Source organism: Leptonychotes weddellii, chromosome 15 (genome assembly GCF_054177405.1).
Source record: "Leptonychotes weddellii isolate Sample4059 chromosome 15, ASM5417740v2, whole genome shotgun sequence".
NCBI lineage: Eukaryota > Metazoa > Chordata > Mammalia > Carnivora > Phocidae > Leptonychotes > Leptonychotes weddellii.
This window is the reverse complement of record NC_138383.1, coordinates 32,578,646-32,597,319: the sequence shown is the minus strand read 5'-3', so window position 1 is coordinate 32,597,319 and position 18,674 is coordinate 32,578,646. Positions and strand designations below refer to the sequence as shown.

Sequence of the window (18,674 nt, the reverse complement as noted above, 5' to 3'; positions counted from 1 at the left end):
AGAAGAAGATAGCAGGAGGGAAGAATGAAGGGGGGGAAATCGGAGGGGGAGACGAACCATGAGAGACGATGGACTCTGAAAAACAAACTGAGGGTTCTAGAGGGGAGAGGGGTGGGAGGATGGGTTAGCCTGGTGATGGGTATTAAAGAGGGCACGTTCTGCATGGAGCACTGGGTGTTATACACAATGAATCATGGAACACTACATAAAAAACTAATGATGTCATGTATGGTGATTAACATAACAATAAAAAATTTTTTAAAAAAAGAACTTCAGTAAAGAAAAAAAAAAAAGTTCAAAAGTAAATTAAAGGCACCCAAAATTTAAATATTAAAGTCACCCAAATCCCCACTCCCTTACTATAAGTTCTAGGTCACTGTAGTAAACCTCTTTCTTTACTGAGCAGCTAATTTTTCTTCACTTTCTTACCTGTATCCAAATCTATGCCAACAGGTTGTTTTGATTCTGAATGTTCAGCCTGAACTTTTACTAGCGTTTCCTGCAGGTCAAAACCAGAATTCTGAGCAAGAACCTTTAAGAATAAAAATAATAATAAATATATGTGTGAAATATCTTCACATACATATTTGAATATCAAATATAAAAAATAAGGCTCTTCTCTCTAGTCTTGTGAAAACATATTCGTAATACAGTAATCATCTCCTTTTGAAGAATTCCATTCTTAATCTAAATCAAATTATTATTTCATGTATCTAGCAGTTTTTATATTTACTTAAACATTTTCCCTATGTATATTACAGTAAATTCTGAGGACATTACAGTCCCCCATCCCCACCCCACTGTATTAATTTCCCTCCATGCAAAAGATTTCTTAAAAAATGGAAAGAGGGGCGGGCGCCTGACTGGCTCAGTCAGAAGAGCATGTAATTTGATCAAGGGTCATGAGTTCAAGCCCCACTCTGAGTGTAGAGATTACACAAATAAATAAATAAAAACTTTTTTTAAAAATGGAAAATTAGGGCGCCTGGGTGGCTCAGATGGTTAAGCGTCTGCCTTCGGCTCAGGTCATGATCCTGGAGTCCCAGGATCGAGTCCCGCATCAGGCTCCCTGCTCGGCGGGGAGTCTGCTTCTCCTCCCTCTGACCCTCCTCCCTCTCCTGCTCTCTGTCTCTCGTTCTCTCTCTCAAATAAATAAATAAAATCTTAAAAAAAAAAAAATGGAAAATTAGGGGGCACCTGGGTGCCTGAGTCAGTTAAGCATCTGCCTTCGGCTCAGGTCATGATCCCAGGGTCCTGGGATCAAGTCCTACATCAGGCTCCTTGCTCAGCAGGGAGCCTGCTTCTCCTTCTCCCTCTGCCCCTCTCCCCTGCTTGCGTGCTTACACTTGGGCTCTCACCTGCACTCACTCGCTCTCTCTCTCTCATGCCCTCTCTCAAATAAGTAAAATCTTTAAAAAATAATTTAAAAAATGGAAAATCAGTAGAATGGTATTATTTCTTCTCGTCCCTTCAGCCACACATTTTCTAGCTTTTCCCAGGCACCTGTTAAAGGAACCCTACATATTTTCAGGATCTTTGCGTCCCTCATCAACATGAGGAGAGTCCTGACCTGTGGCAACAGGAATGGAAATAACAGCACTCCAAACCAGGTTTATTTCCAAGTAGTACCAATCCAACAGCTGATAAGTAAAAAGGAACCACCACTGTATACCAGGCTTACCAGTTTGTGTCAACTACCGGATCATCACTTACTGACTTTGCTGTTTCAGGCAAAGAGAAAAATAGATCTCCAATTCTCAAAGATTCCATAAATTATGAATAATTTTAAAGCAATTAACAAAGAGACTTTGTTAGCACTGTTCTTAGTATTTTAATTCACGGTAATAACGTCTTAGACATGGTCTTCTGTGTTTCTAAGTGGTTCACAACCAGATTAAGGCAAACAACTACCATTCCTTTTAATGGTAGTTCTCTGTCCTTCTGTCGATACAGGGAACATCTGGTTTCTCTCCTTTTGTAGGTATTAAAATGAAAATGACAAAAGCACGCTCCTATTTGGCAGTGCCAAACAGCCTGAAGTTCTCGTTAACCACAATTTAAAGTGATGATAATACTTTGGATACCACCACCAAGATAAAATCTACCCCAAAGTCTAGTTAAATTTTAAGTTCTAAACTTTTTCATTATGATTAATCATGAACCATTTTTGAAGGAAATTTCCAGACTTACTTCAACTTTTGGTGCTCAGAGATAAGCAAAGGGGTAATTTAGTTATTTCATGGAACTCTGACAAGGATTCTGAGCTATTATCCAAAGGTTTCCCTGCTTTATCTGTAACATATCTTAAAACTGTGTGGGGAAATGCAAATAAAAACTGTCTTTCTACTCTGTTAGATAATGTGGACAATTTATAATCCAACACCCTTGTGTCCAGCCAGTGTTCTTTGGCCATTAGGATAGTTGTACCTTAGGAATAATGAGCAGGGCATCAGCAAAAGCTTGGACTCCAAGACGAGCTCTTCCTTTTATACTGTGCTTGTAATTAACAAGAGCTTCCGCTATTGCCACTTCAACTGCACCTGCTCCTGGAACCACACAGCCTATTGAAGGGAAAAGATTTGGCAAGGCATGCCAGATAGAAACACCAGAGAAAAAAGTACTTAGCTATTCAAGTGTGTTAAATTATACCGCCAACACCTAAAATATGCTTAAATATATACAGAAATAAAGTAGGTTGCATAGTTCAGTGGTTACTCAGATGCCTTATGAAGCATCCTGAAGTTACACACCATTAAATAATTAGGCATGGTACAGACTGGCTACAAGCAGCTTATCTCATTGAAGAGTAGACATTTCTTCCACCTTCATCTTATTCCTTTATGACTACATTTATTTTTTTATTTTTATTTTTTTAAGATTTTATTTATTTATTTGACAGAGAGAGACACAGTGGGAGAGGGAACACAAGCAGGGGGAGTGGAAGAGGGAGAAGCAGGCTTCCCGCTGAGCAGGGAGCCCGATGCGGGGCTCGATCCCAGGACCCTGGGATCATGACCTGAGCCGAAGGCAGACGCTTAACGACTGAGCCACCCAGGCGCCCCCCTTTATGACTACATTTAAAAGGTAGTTATTTATAATTTTTGGGACAGGAAACTAATTGTAGCATCTGATTTGAAAAAAACTTTAGGCCAAGATAATGTGGCCACTGTTTTGGTATAGAATTCTTGGGACTTATTATAGTATCTGTTTTCTGTACTGAAGCAAAACCCAAACTGTTACCTGAGGAAAAAATATAGGTGTTCTTATTATTCTAAGGTAAAAGCTCTGGTTAAAAACATCAATTTTCAGAGCTCCTGGGTGGCTCAGTCGTTAAGTGTCTGCCTTCGGCTCAGGTCATGGTCCCAGGGTCCTGGGATAGAGCCCCTCATCAGGCTCCCAGCTCAGCGGGAAGCCTGCTTCTCCCACTCCCTCTCCCCCTGCCTGTGTTCCCTCTCTCGCTGTTTCTCTGTCAAATAAATAAAAAATAAATAAAATTTTTTTAAAAAACATCAATTTTCACAACAGGATATGACTTGGATACCTCCTGATATGGTTTTTATAAAGTTTATGACTCTCCTTTGAATCAACAAATTTGCTTTGGAATCACCTATCTTTAAAACAAAACAACACAAAAAGAATCTCTCCTTTATCCCACATCATTTTTAATTACTTGCCTTTTCCTCTGCTTCCCTGTACAACATAACTGCTCAAAAGAGTTGTCTACCCACAAGGTGATTGCATCCTTGCCTCCCATTCAGATTTTTAAAAAGTTCCTTGTGATATAACACTGTACGTTAATTATACCAGAATTAAAAAGTAATTTTAAAAAACTTTTTTAAGTTCGTTGTGAAATACTGAATATACACAGAAGAATATTTACATATAGAAGGTATAAAGAATAAATGCACAAATAAATGTACTCATGTACCTCCCACCCACCTTAAGAAACAGACCAGTAGCTGTAAAAACTTCCCTGATCCCATTCTGCAAAAACACATCCAAATTTGTGGGATGTTACTAAAGCAATACCTAAAAAGAAACTTGGATCATTAAACACCTACATTAGAAAAGAAGAAAGGTCTCAAACTAATGACTTCAACTTCCACCTTAAGAACTAGAAAAGAGCAAGTGATACCTAATGTAATAATGAAAGAAAATAATAAAAATTGGATCAGTAATCAATGAAATAAACATGAACAATGTTAAAAAATAGAATGAAAGTCAGAAATTAAAAAGGTAATTATCACTATAGATTCTGCAGACATTAAAAGTATAATAGTAGGGAATATTATGAACAACTTTATGCTAATAAATTTGAAAACTTAGATCAGGGATTAGCAAACTTTCTGCAGAAGACCAGATTTAAGTATTTTAGGCTCCGTGGGCCATACCATCTCCTTTGTAACTATTCAACCCTGCCATTGTAGCACAAAAAGAGCCACAGGCAATACATAAATGAATGGGTATAGCTGTATTCCCATAAACTTCATTTATCAAAAACAGGCAGCAAACAGGATTTAGCTCATGGGCAGCAGTTTGATGTTCTCAGCAGATGAAACAGACAAATTTCTTGAAAGATACAAACTCAAAAAAAAAAAAAAGATAACCTGAATAGCCCCGTATCTATTAAAAAGATTGATTATAGCTTAAATTTCTCCCATGAAGAAAACTGCAAGCCCAGATGGCTTTACTGGCGAATTCCACCAAACAGTAAAGAAAGAAGTAATACCAATTCTACACAACAATTCAACACTTTCAGAAAATTTAAGGGACAGAATGTTTTCTAACTCATTCTATGAGGTCAGCATTATTCTAACCGAAAAAAAAAAAAAACAGATAAAGGCATTATAAGCAAAAAATATATAAATACCCCTTATTTTAGCAAATCAAGTCCAACAATATACAGAAAGGACAATACACATAGCAGCATTACTCACAATAGCCAAAAGGTGAAGCGATCTAAGTTTCCATCAATGGATAAATGGATAAATAACAGATTATATATACATACAATGCAATGTTATTCAGCCTTAAAAAGCAGGGACATGGGCGCCTGGGTGGCTCAGTCGTTAAGCATCTGCCTGCGGCTCAGGTCATGATCCCAGGGTCCTGGAATCGAGTCCTGCATCAGGCTCCCTGCTTGGCAGGAAGCCTGCTTCTCCCTCTCCCACTCCCCCTGCTTGTGTTCCCTCTCTCGCTGTCTCTGTCAAATAAATAAATAAAATCTTTTAAAAAAAAAAGCAAGAACATTCTGACATATGCCACAACATGGATGAACCCTGAAAGACATTATGCTAAGTGAAATAAGCCAATCACAAAAAGACAAATACTGGATGTTTCCACTCAAACAAGGTACATAGAATAGTCAATTTCATAGAGACCGTAAGTGAATAGTGGTTTCCGGGAGATGGGAGGAGAGGGGAATGGAGAGTTATTGTTTAATGGCTATAGGGTTTCAGTACTGTAAGATGAAAAATGTTCTGGGTGCCTGGGTGGCTCAGTTGGTTAAGCGACTGCCTTCGACTCAGGTCATGATCCTGGAGTCCCTGGATCGAGTCCCGCATCAGGCTCCCTGCTCGGCAGGGAGTCTGCTTCTCCCTCTGACCCTACCCCCTCTCATGTGCTCTCTCTCTCATTCTCTCTCTCTCAAACAAATAAATAAAATCTTAAAAAAAAAAAAAAGACGAAAAATGTTCTATTGATGGATGATGGTGACGGGTGCACAACAATGTGAAAGAATGTAACTTAATGCCACTGAATTGTAACACTTAAAAATGATTAAAATGACAAATTGTATATATGTGTGTGTGTGTGTATATATATATATATATATATACACATAGCCACAATTTTATAAAAACTGTAATCTATTTTTAAAGAGGATAATACATCATAAGTAGGGTTTATCCCAAGAATGTAAGGTTGGCTGAACATTTGAAAATCAATGTAATTTACCACATTAATAATCTAACAGAGAAGAAACATATAATCACCTCAATAGATCACCAGAAAAGCAACTGGTAAAATCCAGCATCAGTTGTGATAAAAACTCTCAGTAAGAGAAGAAAACTTCCTCAATCTGACAGAGGACTTCTAGAAAAATCTATAGCCAAATATCATACATAATAGAGAAAGGCTAAATGTTGTCCCCCTATGATCAGGAGCAAGGAAAGGATGTCCAATCTTACCATTTTTTCAACAATGTATTGAAGTTTCTAACCCATGAAATAAAAAGAAAAAAGAAATAAAAAGTTATCCAGGGGCGCCTGGGTGGCTCAGTCGTTAAGCGTCTGCCTTTGGCTCAGGTCATGATCCCAGCGTCCTGGGATCGAACCCCGCATCAGGCTCCCTGCTTGGCGGGTAGCCTGCTTCTCCCTCTCCCACTCCTCCTGCTTGTGTTCCCTCTCTCGCTGTTTCTCTCTCTGTCAAATAAATAAACAAAATCTTTAAAAAAAAAAAAAAAGGCTATCCAGATTGGAAAGGAAGAAGTAAAATTGTCTTATTAGCAGACAACATGATCATTTATATAGACAATTCAATGAAATCTATAAAAAAGCTACTAGAATAGGTGAGTTTAACAAGGTTACAGAATTAAAGATCAATATACAAAAATCAACTGTATTTCTATGTCTTAACAACAACCAGAAATTGAAATTTTATTTTTTTAAAGATTTTATTTATTTATTTGACAGAGAGAGAGAGAGATCACAAGTAGGCAGAGAAGCAGGCAGAGAGAGAGAGTGGGAAGCAGGCTCCCTGCTGAGGAGAGAGCCCGATGCGGGGCTCAATCCCAGGACCCTGATATCATGACCTGAGCCAAAGGCAGATGCTTAACTGATTAAGCTACCCAGGCGCCCTAGAAATTGAAATTTTAAAAACATCATGTATAATAGGACCAAAATTCATGAACTACATAAATCTGAAAAAAGATATGCCACTAAAAATTATAAAATATTGAAGTAAAATATATATATGTGTATATATATATATATAGCTGAGATTGAGTCAAGAAGGCTCAAATAAATAAAAACACCATGACTCAATATTAAGATATCAATTATTCCCAGAATGTTCTACAGATTCAGTGAAATTCCAACCAAAATCTCAAGTCTTTTTGGTAGAAATTGACAAGCTGATTCTAAAATTCACATGAAAATGCAGAAAAGATTTTAAATAACCAAAATAACTTGAAAAAGAGCAAAATGAGAGGATTAACACTGCTGATTTCAAGACTTATCATAAAGTTACAATAATCAGGATAGTATATTAACATTGAGATAGACAGATCAATGGAACAGAATAAGAACCCAGAAATAGAACCACACAATCATGGACAATTGATTTTCAGTGAAAAGTTTCAATGGCAACTTAACTCCCTGGTTAAAGAAGAATCTTTTCAACAAATGTAGCCGGAACAATTTGATCAAAGAATATTAAGGTATACCTTAGGTGTATACCTAAGAGTTGATTTGCTGGGTCATGTAATAACTCTTGTGTTTAACTTGTTAAGGAACTCCCTACTGTTTTCCAGCAGTTCCCACCAGCAATGCTGACAGCTCCAATTTCTCCATATCCTTGCCAACATTTACTATTGTCCAGCTTTTTGATTTATAGCCATCATAACAGTTGTGAAATGGTATCTATGGTTTTAATTTTCATTTTCCTAATGACTATGTTGAGGATCTTTTCATGTGCTTATTATTCTTTTTTTTTTTTAAGATTATTTATTTATTTATTTATTTAACAGAGAGACACAGTGAGAGAGGGAATACAAGCAGGGGGAGTGCGAGAGGGAGAAGCAGGCTTCCAGCCAAGCAGGGAGCCCGATGCGGGGCTCAATCCCAGGACCCTGGGATCATGACCTAAGCTGAAGGCAGACTCTTAACGACTGAGCCACCCAGGCGCCCCTATTATTCTATTTTAAATGTGTGTTTTTATTGAATTACCTACTCCAACTCCTTTTAGAAGGAAGTTGGTTTATAAATTATCAATAAATAATACATGCTAATATTCTTTCCTAATCTTTCTTAAAATTACACTGCACCTAAGGTAATGGAATGAGTTCTAAGCTGTAAAGTCTTTTCGTGGTTTTAAAAACAAATTTCTTTTTTTCTCTCTCTCTCTTTTTTAAGTAGGCTCCACACCCAGCATGGAGCCCAACTTGGGCCTGAACTCACAACCCTCAGATTGAGACCTGAGCTGAGTTCAAGAGTCAGACGCTTAACTGACTGAGCCACCCAGGAGCCCCAATGGTTTTAAAAATAAATTTCTAAAAATTAAAAAATGATACTATAGCATTAAATTAAGTGCTTTTTCATTTCATAAACAGATGTTCATTAAAAGGGCAGCATACTGGGGCACCTGGGTGGCTCAGTCGAGTAAGCATCTGACTTCGCCTCAGTCCTGGGATCAAGCTCCGAGTCAGGCTCCCTGCTCAGCTTACAAGTCTGCTTGTCCCTCTCCTCCTTCTGCTCCTTCCCCCACTTGTTCTCACACACTCTCTCTCAAATAAATAAATAAATAAAATCTAACCAAAAAAAAAGTGCAGCATACTATTAAGAATATTCCATGGAAAAAAAAAAGAATATTCCATGGAAAAATCTTCACAATCTAAACTATAAATTATCCAAAATGAAGTGAGAGAATAATAATCATCCATTATCTTTTAAAATACTACATATATTTATGATAGATTTATTACTACTTTAAAAATACATAAGGTTCGGGGCGCCTGGGTGGCTCAGTCGTTAAGCGTCTGCCTTCGGCTCAGGTCATGATCCCAGGGTCCTGGGATCAAGTCCCGCATCGGGCTCCCTGCTCCGCGGGGAGCCTGCTTCTCCCTCTCCCACTTCCCCTGCTTGTGTTCCCTCTCTGGCTGTGTTTCTCTCTGTCAAATAAATAAAACCTTTAAAAAAAAAAAAAATACATAAGGTTCATGTCCATCACAACAAAGAGCCTACCATCTTCAATGGCATTTTTGATGGCACGAAGTCCATCCCTGATAGCGTCCTTGATTTGTGTGAGAGTATGCTTATTCGGTCCTTTAACCAACAAGGTGACAGAACGAGGGTTAACACAGGCCTCGATAAAAGTGAACTTTTCTTCACCCTAGAGGATAATCCAAGAAAATATAACTCTAATACTTAATGTTATTATGAAATGAAGACCCAGCTTATAATATTAGAATCCAATCTTCATGTAAATTTTTCTTATCAAACATAACTAAATATGTGTTAAAAGCAGTTAAGTTATATTTGAACTCTCAACAAACATTCAGATAAATAAATTGTAAAATCTGTCCTGGGGATTATTCAGACATCAAAAGGTAAAAGCCTGAATTAAAAGATTTAGTATTAAAAAAAAAAAAAGGTTTACTCTTCACTTTATAACCCCTGCCCACAGAGATACTCACTAATGTACACTCATGTACAAGACCAGCATGTCCCAAGCAATCTACATTAAGGTCTTCAAGAGAATTCACAGCCATTCCACCACAAGCAAGAGAGAGTCTGAAATGACATATGTCACCATAGCTTTTGTTATAGAAAGCATTAAAGACTTAATTTCTTAAAGGGGAAAAGATACCTAACATAGAAGACTGCATTGTCCCTGTGTTGTATTGTTTGTTTTGTTTTGTTTTGTTTTGTTTTTTATTTGAGAGAGAGAGAGTGAGAGAGAGCATGAGAGGAGAGAGGGTCAGAGGGAGAAGCAGACTCCCCACTGAGCAGGGAGCCAGATGCGGGACTCAATCCAGGGACTCCAGGATCATGACCTGAGCTGAAGGCAGTCGCTTAACCGACTGAGCCACCTAGGCGCCCTGTGTTGTATTGTTTTTAAAATCTGTTTTAAGAAGGGGCGCCTGGGTGGCTCAGTGGGTTAAGCAGCTGCCTTCAGTTCAGGTCATGATCCCAGGACCTGGGATTGAGTCCCATATCGGGCTCCCTGCTCAGTGGGGAGTCTGCTTCTCCCTCTACCCCTCCCCACTGCTCATGCTCTCTCTCTCTCAAATAAATAAATAAAATCTTAAAAAAAAAAATCCTGAGTGCTCTGCCCATTCATCCTTTTAAAAAAATGTTTTAAGATAAAAACCTTCTTTGTACTTCAACAAAGTTCTGAGGTAGGTTAACAGTCTTGATTTTTGATACTTCCATTATTTATTGAAATTAAAAACAACATTTGGAATCTGTATGCTATTTTGCTCAACAATGTTTACATATAAGCTAAAAGGAATACCATGGGATCATTTCAGTTTAATCTGTTAAAAAAACAGGATACATAATAATCGGCAAGCTCACCTTTCCATATTTCTTCTTTTTGCTCTGCGAAGAGCTACTATGCCATGTTTTGCAAGAGCATCTAAGGAAAATGGGTCAATTCCCTAAAATCAAATTAGCATAAAAGTTATAAGCACATCTTAAGCCAGTAGTTCTCAAACTTTGATATCAGCACTGCTTCACATTCTTAAAAATTATTAAGAACCCAAAAAAGTTTTTGTTTATCTGACCTGTATCTATAATATTTGTCATATTATAAATTAAAATTGAGAAATTTTTAAAATATAATCCATTCAAAATAATAAACCCATTTTATGTTAACATAAATAACATCTTTTTTTTTAAGATTTTATTTATTTATTTGACATAGAGAGACACAGCAAGAGAGGGAACACAAGCAGGGGGAGTGGGAGAGGGAGAAGCAGGCTTCCTGCGGAGCAAGAAGCCCAATGCGGGGCTCCATCCCAGGACCCTGGGATCATGACCTGAGCCGAAGGCAGACGCTTAACGACTGAGCCACCCAGGCGCCCCCTTAAATAATATCTTTTAAGTGAAAATTTACTATACCTTCCTAAACAAAAAAATGTATAGCTTAAAGTAATGGTACTGTTTCACATTTCTGATATCTTTTTAATGTCTGTCTTAATAGAAGACATCTAGATTCTCATACCTGCTTCTGCATTCAATTTGGTGTGATATGTTGTTGGGTTAAAGTATATTAAAACTTGGACTCAAACAAATATGTATTGGAAAATGGATGAATATTTTAATAGTATTTTCAGATAAATGTGGATATTCTTCTTTGATACTATATCAAAACTGAATAAATGATAGTTTCTTAAAGGTTAGTGTCAATGTGAAATATAGAACCTATCAATAAACTTTTCATACTCTTTCATATTAAAATCCATTTGCCTATCTTACACTCTGAATGTATTATTTACCCATGCATGACTTTGTTAAATCATACATTTTTTTAGTCATTTAGAAAACAGTGGTTCACTATGTTAAGCAGAGCTTCCAAATGTTGATACATTTCATCGGTATACAATATCAAAAATATCACATTTGCTAATATCATCACTAATATTATCAGAAAAGTCCCTTAAGCATTAGAAAGTGGTCAAGTTCACAGCAGCAGATACAAGTTTTCCAAAATTTTAATTTTGGCTTGAAAGCTCAAATTTATTGGCAACAAATACTGTCAGTTGTTTTCCTTGGAAGTGACAGAACCGCTTCTTCCTTTTTGAGAAAAGCCTGCCAAATACCATGTCTACATAATTTTCTGTCAGTTATTCTTCTTTTTTTTAAAAAGTAATCTCTTTGCCCAAAATGGGGCTTGTACTCACAACCCCAAGATCAAGAGTTACATGCTCTACTGAATGAGCCAGCCAGGCACCCCTGCCAGTCATTCTTCAAAGTAAAAATGGCAGTTCATGAAAAAAGTGGCTAGTTCAGTTTGCAACTCAATTATACAAGAATTTTCCCTCAAGACAACCATATTTAAAAAAAATTTTTTTTGAGTGATCGTGAGCAGGGGGGGGCGGTGCATGGGGGCCAGGGGGGTGGGCACTGGGGTGGGCAGAGGGAGAGGAAAGAGAGAATCCCAAGCAGACTCCATGTTCAGCTCAGCACAGAGCCTGACATGGGGCTCGATCTCACAACCATGAGATCATGATCTGAGCCAAAAACAAGAGTGGGACGCTTAACAAAATGAGCTACCCAGATGCCCCCAAGACAACCATATTTTGATATGCAGATTTCACACTCTGTCACACAGCATTATAGAAGGATGCATATTTAATCAAAATTTAATTAATAAGTTTTACCACTTCAAGATATTCTCCAGTGAGGGGGGTGCCTGGGTGGCTCAGTCAGTTGGGCGTCTGACTCTTGATTTCAGCTCAGGTCATGATCTCATGGTCATGGGATTGAGCCCCATGTCGGGCTCCACACTCAGTAGCCAGCCTACTTGGGATTCTCCCTCTCCCTCTGCCCCTCCCCCCGTTTACACGCACACCCTCTCTCAAATAAATAAATCTTTAAAAAAAAAGATATTTTCAAATGAAGCTGCCTTTTTTTTTAAACTGCAAGTATGTGATAGTGTGGCAATAAAGAATATAATGACTAATAGTACAGTTTGGCGTTACTGCTTTGATTTGTACTGAGGTATCAGCAGCTTTACCTAGCACTACTTTCACACGATCATTGCAAATGTGGACACAATGTCAAAGGCATTATTATGATTATGAAAATAATTCTAACCTCAAAGACTCCCTGAAATGGTCTTTAGGACTCCTAGGAATCCACAGACCACACTGCAAGAAATGCTGAAAAACATTTACAAATAGTTAAAATCTGAACTTTCTTTCTCACCTTTTGATTAATGACAACAAATCCTTTATTGGACTGAGCACAGACTCTGTCTTTCAGATCTATTATTTTTTGTACTCTATCTTCAATAAATTTTCTTTCAGCTTTTACCAATTTCTCTTTCTCTTCAGCAGTCTTATAAAAGAAACCAGAGCTCACCTCTCTAAAAGATTAATAAAAACAAGCTAGTAAAGACAGAAGAAAAAGGAGGGAAAGGTAGGAGTTTACACTAAACATTTGGGAGGGAAGAAAGAGATTAAAAAACACTTTTAGGGCGCACCTGGGTGGCTTAGTTGGTTAAGCGTCCCACCCTTAATTTTTGCTCAGATCATGATCTCAGGGTCATGAGATAGAGCCTTGTGTGTGCTTAAGATTCATTCCCTCTCTCTCTCTCTCTCTCTTTCTCTCTCTCTGCCCTTCCCCCACCTCTTTCTCGAAATCAATTAAAATTAAAAACACTTTTAGAAAATATAATTTCAAAATTTACAAAGAGTAACTGCCACATACGTTTTTTCATATTCTAGTGACACATTGCAAGTAAGGATAAATGCATCTTCCACTCGCTTCTTCATATCTGGATGACGGGCACCATGATCCAAAACTAATCCTCTGATCAATCTATTAAAAATATGTAATGTTTCTTACTTGGAATATACACTCTAAATTTATTATAAAATAAGGATTGTATTCTTAAAATGTTAATAGATCGTACACACATTGTTTCCTTGCACCAACTTTAAGCCTAACAGATAATTAGTAAAATTGGAAAAGAAAATCTACTTCAATGCAATTTCATTGAAGTCACAATGAAAAGTCAACCCAGAATTATTCTCTAAATTATGTGGCTCAAACATATGACACAGCTGGTCAAGTAATGAAAGGTAGGCACACAATGAGTTTCTTAGGAACATTTGTTCAAAATAATTATATGCAACAACCAAAAACTGTTAACCTAAATGTCTAACAATAGGGCATTGTTCAGCAAATAAATGACCCAACTATTTGGTGGTCATGAAAACTATATAATAACAGGGAAAATTATTTGCAGAGGTAGCTGATAAACACAGAACAACAAACTACCTATAAAGCATGATTATAACTATTCTTTTAAAAAATAAGCACCTTGGTATTAGCAAGAAAAAAATGAAAGGAACCTAGAGTAAAGTTATGCTTGGGCAGTAGGAATACAGATAATTTGGGGGTGGGAGAGGCTTTTTTCCTGTTTTCCAAATTTTCTTTCAAGAGTAAATATTTTTATAACATTTAAAACTTCATTTATACCCAATTAGGGAATGGTATTTCTACTTATGAATCTTTTATAGCCAGGATTTGTTCTACATTAAAGTAAAGAAATGATTTTTTAAATAAACATGATTATAAGGAAGTTTTCAAAATTTTAATCTAACTACAAAATTTAATCTAATCACTCCAACTTCTAACTGAAAATGAAGATATTTAGGAAGAAACAAGCTAATGATATGTTCAATATTCATCACTCTTCAAGTCTCCACTCTTTCCCTCTCTCGCTCTCAGCAAATGACCTTGCTGCTTTGAGAAAATACAAACACTGTCCCATCACTACCTCCACCAATCCACCTGCACTTGAACCTAAACCTCTATTCCTATGAATGCACTGTCCATGCTCCTCTGCATGTGTGTACTCTACTCCGTTTCTCCTCTCTGCTCCAGCATTGCCCCCATCCCCCTACCGCCATCAATTCCTCCTGCCTCCAGGAACATTCTTGTCAGGATACAGACTTGCCATGATAATTCCCATCTTTAAAACAAAGAATGCTTCTCCTTCAAGTCCCTTCCCATACTCCCTTCTAGCAACTGCCCCATTTCTCTGCTAACCTTGGAGTGGTGTAAGCTTGCATCCTCACTTCTTCCCTAACCCTTCTCTCTGGAGCCCACCTTCAGTCTGACTTTCATACCCACTCCTTTATTGAATCAGTTCTCATTAAAGCCACCAAAAACATTAAATGCTTTCCATATCTAATGGTCAATTTTCAATCCACAACTTGTTCAAAGTTTCAGCAGCATATGACATAGTTGATTATTCTCCCTTTGAAACATTTTCCTATCTTAGCTTCTGGGCCACTGCCTTCTCCTGGTTTTCCTCCTACCAGTGACCACTCCTCTTCAGTCTCCTGTGATAAATCCTCCTTGTCTTCTCAATTTCTAAACATCAGAGTTTCCAGGGCTCAACTTTAAACATCCTCTTTTTTTTTTTAAGATTTTATTTATTTTGAGAGAGCGAGTGAGCTAGAGAACACGAGCAGGAGGAGGGGTAGAGGGACAGTAAACTTTCTCTTCTATCTATATTCACCTCCCAGATGATCTCATTACCTCTCACAGGCTTTAAGTCACCTATTCACGGATAACTCCCAAATATATTTCCAGGTCACACCTCTGTTCTAAACTCCAGACACACCTCTCCAACTCCCGACTCAGCATCTCCACATGGATGCCTAATAGGCATCTAAAACATAACATTTCCCAAACTAAACTCTTGATTTATTTCCCCAAATCTTTTCCTCCCAGTCTTTTCCATCCCAAGAAATGGTACTTCTGCTTTTCCAGCTGCTCCACGCAAAAACCCAGGAGACATCCTTCCTCTTTATCTGTCACATTCTACATTGAACCATCAATAAATCCTATTTCTCCTTCTTCTAAGTATACCCTGATCTAAACTGTTTTCATCCCTCACCTGAATTACAACAGATTCCTGACTGGCCTCCAGCTTCTGCCCTTGCATTGGGATGTGCCCTGCTCCACAGTGCATTTTCCCCACAACAACCAGAGAGATCCTTCTGAAATATCAATCAAGAACTGCTTTGCCCTCAGCAATGGCAGACTAATTTGGACCAACCTTACCACCAAAAGCAACTAAGAATTCTGGGTTAAAAACAAAAACCCTGGGGCACCTGGGTGGCTCAGTCAGTTAAGCATCCAACTCAAGATTTCAGCTCAGGTCATCATCTTAGGGTTTTGAGATTGAGTCCTGCATCAGGCTCCATGCTGGGCATGGAGCCTACTTAAGATCTTTCTCCTTCTCCCTCTGCACCCCACCCCCACTGGCTCGTGCACACACACACACTCTCAAAAAAAAAAAAAAAAAAGCCCAACAAAAACACAACCTTAAAAACAGTAAAGAAAACATGAACTCCAAGGGGTAAGAAAAGAACTGCAGGTACTCTTATCCTAAAGTCATTAGACAATTCAGGAAAATTTGAACTTTGTTTTCAACAACCTCACAATGAGAAGGGGACAGAATTAAAAGCTCGGGGCTCATCGAAGGTAGAAGGTCTAATAGGAGACACTTTTCCCAGTAAGTAGGAACCCCAAAGGGGAACATACTCAGGGTATAAACCAGAAGGATGAACTAGAAGCAATCAGCCCTTATATCCAACAGCAGTTAGAATTAACTGGAAAGGAGAGCCTGGGTGGCTCAGTCGGTTAAGCAGCCAACTCTTGATTTCAGCTCAGGTCCTGATCTCAGGGTCCTGGGATAGAGCCCTGCGTTGGGCTCCACACTCAGCAGGGAGTCTGCTTAAGGATTCTGTCTCTCCCTCTCCCTCCTCCTTTCCCCCCACTCACATGTGTGCTCTTTCTCTCTAAAATAAATAAATTTTTAGAAAAAAAAGAATTAGCTGGATATTAAAAACAAACAAACAAACAAAAAGCCCTCAAGCTGTGGATTTAATTTAAAGTATTCCCTGGGGTGCCTGGGTGGCTCAGTTGGCTAAGCACCTGGACTCTTAAACTCAGCTCAGGCCCTGATCTCAGGGTCATGAGTTCAAGCCCCACATTGAGGTGGGCATGGAGAGTCTTAAAAAAAATAATAATAAAAAATAAAAAATAAAGTATTCCCTTGGCTCCTTGCAGAAGCAAATTCAAATTCTCTGTGCAAAAATGGACCTTCATCCTAGGTCTCACATTATTTCTACAAATACTTTTTTCAAACACAATGAATGGCACATATAGAAACAAAACACAGAGAGAACCAGCAAAATATAATAAACACCAGAAATAGACAAGCCAAAACTTCAAATATTGTAATTATCAGATATGAACTATATGTGTAAACATATAAGGCAGGTTTATAAAGATCTGCAGGGAATAGGACGCCATAAAAAGTGCCATGGCAGATTTAAGAAAAACCAAATAAAACTTCAAGAAATAGGTAAATAAAGATGCCCACAAACACACACATATATATTAAAATAAATGAGAAAGTATTTTCAAATGAAATAATGATACCTGGATTGGCTTCAAAATAATCCAGGTTTGGGGCAAGGAGGAGGGAGGAAAAAAGAGCATATAAGGGAAATAAAAGGAAAAATAAGACAGGCCATATGTTGAAAATTGATGAAGATGAGTGACAGGTATATAGGAGTTCACTATTCTTTTCTCTCTACTTTTATATATGTTTAGAATTTTCCATAATAGAAAGTTTAAAATTCATTAAGTCCAAAATCAACAAGATGCTACAAACTCTGAGGACATACATATTCAGACAATTGTCTGGCTTTCTTTCCTCTCCGACTTCATGTCCTACTCCTTTTTCCTCTTCCTATGCTCCAGGCACACAAACACCCCAGCATACTTGTGCCTCAGGGCCTTTTCAACCATTATTCCTTGGCTTCGAACATTCCTCCAGATACGCACATGGCTAGCTCCCTTATTTCTTCAGATACTCCTTAGTTCTCTAGCTTCCTATAACAAGGACCTTCCCTGAACATTCTAAAATCAGACACATGCTCTCACATAGTCACTCTACCTTCTTCAAGCTTTTATTAGCACTTACGTATTTATTACCTCCCTCAACTAGAAAATAATCTTCTTGGAGAAAGAAATTGTTTTGTTTACTCTTCATGACTGGCTCAGGGTAAGTATTCAATTAATATATGTTTTGCTTGTTTGTTTGTTTATTTGACAGAGAGAGACACAGCGAGAGAGGGAACACAAGCAGGGGGAGTGGGAGAGGGAGAAGCAGGCCTCCCCACTGAGCAGGGAGCCCGATGCAGGGCTCGATCCCAGGACCCCAGGATCATGACCTGAGCAGAAGGCAGACGTTTAACGACTGAGCCACCCAGGTGCCCCTCAATTAATATATGTTGAATTAACAGACTGATGTTGAATAAAAGTAAGGAAATTAATGAAAAAACATCTGAACTAAACCAAATATTCCAGAATCTATGTATTATCAAAGTTTATGTAATTTACTTTGTATCTGTTTCTGATTTATGCTTCATCTCCATGATTTCTACCATGAAGAGATCAATAGGATAACCTGGTCTTCTAACAGCCAAAACAGAATCCACAACAGCCTGAAAGAGAAGCAAATGAGAACAGTGAATTATTGTTCTACTAAAAGAAACCACTGGCCCAAGTAATCACCAGACTAAGCAGATAAAGGGCTTCAGGCCTCAAAATACAGGGCAAGGTCAAAAAAGGGCCACTTTGTCACGGACACCAGTAATAACCAATGCCAATGACTACCTTAGAACCTAAAGGAACTTCAGAGATCATCAGGCCCAAATCCTTCATTTTAAAGATAAGTAAACTCCAATAAAAGTTTAAGAAGTTACAGTCTTAGGGGCACCTGGGTGGCTCAGTTGGTAAAACATCCAACTCTTGATTTTAATTCAGGTCATGATCTCAGAGTCATGGGATCGAGCCCCACATCGGGCTCTGCACCGGACGTGGAGCCTGCTTGGAATTCTCTCTTCCTCTCCCTCTGCCCCTCCCCCCCACCCCCACCCCCACTAGCTCACACTCTCTCTCCAAAAAAAAAAAAGAAGAAGAAGAAGAAGAAATAGTCTTTTTTTTTTTTTTTTAAAGATTTTATTTATTTATTTGACAGAGAGAGGCACAGCGAGAGAGGGAACACAAGCAGGGGGAGTGAGAGAGGGAGAAGCAGGCCTCCCGCCGAGCAGGGAGCCCGATGTGGGGCTTGATCCCAGGACCCTGGGATCATGACCTGAGCCGAAGGCAGACGCTTAACGACTGAGCCACCCAGGC

At 38.3% G+C, this 18,674-nt stretch overlaps 1 protein-coding gene across 1 annotated transcript in view; it reads right to left on the bottom strand.

Moving 5' to 3' along the window:
• Positions 1-18,674, bottom strand: part of CCT6B (chaperonin containing TCP1 subunit 6B) — a 25,566-nt gene that overhangs the window by 2,494 nt on the left and 4,398 nt on the right. The window contains exons 4-10 of the mRNA XM_081805982.1: positions 17,877-18,033; positions 12,651-12,810; positions 10,296-10,378; positions 9,413-9,509; positions 8,961-9,108; positions 2,428-2,561; positions 430-532 (exon numbers count right to left, since the gene is read on the bottom strand). Coding sequence (XP_081662108.1) covers positions 430-532; positions 2,428-2,561; positions 8,961-9,108; positions 9,413-9,509; positions 10,296-10,378; positions 12,651-12,810; positions 17,877-18,033 — 882 coding nt within the window. The remainder of the gene's footprint in view (positions 1-429; positions 533-2,427; positions 2,562-8,960; positions 9,109-9,412; positions 9,510-10,295; positions 10,379-12,650; positions 12,811-17,876; positions 18,034-18,674) is intronic.